Here is a 4648-nt window from a genome sequence, read left to right as displayed (position 1 = left end):
TTTATAATATATTTTTGTTGGGTAATGTTTATATTGTTTATTTGCAAAGTTTTTTTTGTTAAACATTATGTCACAACTTTGATTAATGTGTTGGTTTGGCTCACCTAAACTTCTTGACTCTTGAGCCATGATTTAGTGATAAAAATTTAATTCTGTTCTTATTTTAAAATATTCAATTATAACATTATAAGTATCTATTAACCTTAAAAAAACAAATTTTATAGAAAACATAAAAGCTGTTTGATGTGGATTTTTTAGATTTTTGTTTGTTTGTTGTATTCTACTTAGATTTTTTTTTTTTAGAAATTATCCTATTATATCACTAGTCTTATCAAATAAAATTCTCTTAATTTATTTTTATTAAATTTAAATTTTAAATATAAAAAGACATTTAAATAATTAAATCAATTCAAAATTCAAATAATTTATTTTTTATTAAACAATATTTTTTTTGGACAACATCCTCAATAAGGTCAAACAAGCTCCCTTAAGGTTGTGTATTTGAGAAAATTAAATAGTTAAATGGGTTGAGTATGCTTCTCTTAATCATGTCAAATTCGTCCTATTTTCTTTTCAAATAGCTATATTGCATTTATTCATATATAATTTTCTGCATGTGGAATGGTTGTGGAATAGTTTTCTTAGTTATAATCAATGACGTGTTATAATACAAGGCTAAGTTTTTGATTAGTTGTATTTAGAAATAGATGTGAAACCTAATGTTTAAAAATAAAAAAAATAAAATAAAAAAAACTCTAAAAGAGGGTTTTAAAAAGCAATACTATAATCAACTTTTGTTGTATACATTTGAGTAATAGTAGAGAGCAGAAATTTGATATCATTTAGTTGTCGGAAATGATGTAATAACATACTAGTGCATTTGAAAAATAAAATTTCTCTCCTTTTAAATTCATTCTTGTACATGTTGTCATATCATTTCCGACATCATTGATATCAAATTTCTAATATTTATCATTACTCTATACATTAATATATTTTAAGTTTTTTTATAAAAAAAAATACCACTTTAAAATCATCCCAATCAACATTAATTAACTAAACTCCAAACTAACAAGCTTCAAACCACAATATTTGAAATAATTCATTAATATTCAAATAAATTAAGATCAAACAGGGCTTAGGCCTAAATAAGACATGATAGTAATCGGCTAACTAGAAAATAATAATGATAATAGCAAATCCACACAGTAAAAACAATAATTAAGAGTAATAATTACTGCAGTTATGATTTAAACATGTAACCACCAAATGGGGGGAATGAGCATAATAAATCATTGTTTGATCTAGAATTATATGAATAAACTTAACTTCTTCCTTTTTTTTTTTTTTTTTAACTAACAGAAAAAAAACTAACGAGAACACGTTCCACCGTAATGACCCATTCAAAAGCGGTTTTGGTGGGATCGAATAGGTCGATAAATAATAAGATCATCGGCAAAATCAAATCAATTAATTCTGATGATGTCAAAAACGAAAACCCAAAAGAGGACAAAAATCCACTCCCGAATTCTCATGAACGACTCTCACGTCTAATAAACAACCACGAGTCATCAGTGAACCAGAACAAACCGGCTAGAAACACAAAAAAAAAATAAAATTCTAGAACAAATCGTCATAAAAGAAAGAGGCAAACGAGAATAATCTCAAAATTTTACTTTCTTCCAATCTCATCAAAGCGATCCGCGTTGCATCGAGCAGAACCGACAATGTTGCCCATCTTGATTTCCGAGAGAGTAATCAAAATAAAAATTTAAGAATTCTCGTTATCCTCTAATTTATTTCCAACCATAGCCATTGATTCACCCACCTAGACCAAAAATAATTGACGGTCCCTTCCATAATCTATAAATAAACCTAACTTATCATTTTCAAATAAACCAAATTAGCCCATATTAACAGTTGATCTTTCACTTCCGTTTCTGTTCCACCACCACTACCAACCATAGATGACATGACTGAGCAGAAAGAGGGAGAGAGAGAGAGAAACCATCGGCATTCCCCACAGAAAAGCAAGTGGGAAAAAAGTTCTTTTTGTGAAAACCGCGATGATGATGCCTGCAATCTACCACAGTAACAACAACAAACAATTCCAAATCATTCTTTATATCTTCTCTCCTCGCCGAACCTAAAATTACAGTCCTAAAAACGCAGCGCCATGGGAAAGACCTCCGATTGTTGGGCATTTCTGCGCCGCGGCGATCCTAAAAACGCACCCATCTCTTCTATCCCTAGAACTGGTCTCGTCTGTGATGCAGGTTTTTTCAATTTGTTACTCCATTTTCTCATCGATTCCAAAACTTATACTTACATTTGCAGCTGCAGCTGCAGAAACCCTCGATTTCAATGGTACCCATGAAGCTCGGAATTCTTCTTCTGATAATTCCAAGCCATTGCAGACTGTAGTGAGTAAAAAGCATCCATGCCAGCTTCTTCAGTTTACATTTCAGGAACTGAAATCTGCCACTGGAAGCTTTAGACCTGACAGCATTATTGGGGAAGGAGGATTTGGGTTTGTTTTCAAAGGTTGGATAGAGGAAAATGGAACCTCTCCAGCCAAACCAGGATCAGGGATCACTGTTGCAGTCAAGAATTTAAAGCCAGATGGTGCTCAGGGTCATAGAGAATGGGTGGTTAGTCAAATTTCAAGAAAATTTTCAGCATTTAGTAAAATGAAAGATCATCATTATTCATTACCATCTTTAATGCAGGCTGAGGTTGATTTCCTTGGGCAACTTCACCATCCTAATCTTGTTAAACTCATTGGGTATTGTATAGAAGATGATCAACGTCTTCTTGTTTATGAATTTATGGCTCGTGGAAGCCTTGAAAATCATCTATTTAGAAGTAAAGCCTTTGTTCTTGATCGAATCGATTGATTTAGTTTAGTTTCGATTGATTCATTTGCGCTAATTGTTTGTTGATACTTGTTGAAGGAACCGTTCCACTACCTTGGGCTAACAGGATCAAAACAGCACTTGATGCTGCAAAAGGCTTGGCTTTTCTCCATGGAGGCCCTGAACCTGTCATTTATAGAGATTTCAAAACATCCAACATTTTACTTGATTTAGTAAGTTGTTCATACTCAAATATTATTTGTTATTTCTCAATTTGAGGATCATAAAATCTTTTGAGATAATTGTGTGATCTATATTTCTCTTTATGACTAACATCCATCATTTTGTATGATGAAGAGATATTTGAATTTAATCCAAATAAACACCTTATCCCATCATCAATCATTGTATCAATCAAATCATCTACAAAATATCAAATTTTTAAATATTAAACAAAGTTTTTCCCAAACAATCCAAGATAGTGTATTTATTTTCCTTATGGATCAATTTGAGAGAGTTGTGTGATCTAACTTTGGCTGATTTCCAACATGGTAATTTCCTTTTTAGGCATACAATGCCAAGCTTTCGGACTTTGGCTTGGCAAAGGCGGGGCCTCGTGGAGACAAAACTCATGTGTCTACACGGGTTGTGGGAACATATGGCTACGCGGCTCCTGAATATGTAATGACAGGTATTATATACATTTATTATGAATTATGAAAGCTTGATCAACCAAGATTGATTGATTGATTTTGTGTTTTTGTGTTTTTGTTTTGAAGGACATTTAACTTCAAAGAGCGATGTGTATAGCTTTGGTGTTGTGCTACTCGAGATCCTATCAGGCAGGCGATCTTTGGACAAGAAACGACCAAGTGGTGAACGCAATCTTGTTACTTGGGCTAGACCATATCTAGCCGTCAAGAGAAAGGTTTACCATCTAGTGGACCCTCGACTAGAACTAAATTACTCTATTAAAGGAGCACAGACCATTGGACAACTTGCTTACAACTGTCTCAACCGAGATCCAAAATGTCGCCCTTCAATGGACGAAATTGTAAAAGACCTTATCCCTTTACAAGATCTCAATGACTCCGCCTTATTGTTTTATCAATCGCGTGTGTCTCATCAAACAAGTCTTAGAAAGAAAACCGATGGAACTCGAGCTCAGCAATTGGCCTATAACCGATCGATGAGCATTCCAAAATGAATGATTTTAGTATTGTTATTATTCCTCTTTTTTTCTTTTTGGGTGCTTGCTTGAAGTTTGACAGAGAGCTATCAATGTATAGGTTTGTTCAATTAGTAGTTCTTTTAGCAGAAGATCTAACCGTTGATCATGATGGTTTTCTGTAACTCTTGATTAATGATATCTTTCTGATTTATATAATTAAGGACAGCCCTTTAATTAGATAGAAAAACAGTTTTTATAGTTATTTTCAAACAAATTAAATATTATTATAGAAAATAAAGCTATCTAGCTAGCATACATATTTTGAGCATTATAATAAGAATCAGAACAATATATACTCTGCTTTTAATGGTGAATCAATTCTTGGAAAAATAAGACACTGTTTGGAATCCACTTTTAGTAAGCATTTGCACTTTATTATATTATAATATTTTCAAAATTCTGATTTTTTATTCTAAAAGAATTCACAATATTTTGAAGATAGAAAACTAGCATGACCATTTTTTAAGTGAAAATTAAATACGATATTTAGTTCGTTTAGAATTATTCTTGCTATTTGAACTACCTTAGCACCATTTGATCTTACAGTATGACATCACTCCAA

The 4648-nt window shown here is 32.2% G+C and overlaps 1 protein-coding gene across 1 annotated transcript; it reads left to right on the top strand.

The window, feature by feature from the left end:
- Positions 1-2147: 2147 nt before the first annotated feature.
- Positions 2148-4238, top strand: LOC124911151 (serine/threonine-protein kinase PBL34-like). The gene is made up of 6 exons (XM_047451597.1): positions 2148-2276; positions 2338-2651; positions 2730-2865; positions 2955-3088; positions 3423-3546; positions 3635-4238. Exons 1-6 carry the CDS (start codon positions 2177-2179, stop codon positions 4060-4062), a joined length of 1236 nt encoding a protein of 411 aa, XP_047307553.1. The 5' UTR covers positions 2148-2176; the 3' UTR covers positions 4063-4238.
- Positions 4239-4648: the final 410 nt, after the last annotated feature.

Source organism: Impatiens glandulifera, chromosome 8, assembly GCF_907164915.1.
Source record: "Impatiens glandulifera chromosome 8, dImpGla2.1, whole genome shotgun sequence".
NCBI lineage: Eukaryota > Viridiplantae > Streptophyta > Magnoliopsida > Ericales > Balsaminaceae > Impatiens > Impatiens glandulifera.
The sequence above is the reverse complement of the archived record's forward strand: the minus strand, read 5'-3'. Positions and strand labels throughout refer to the sequence as shown.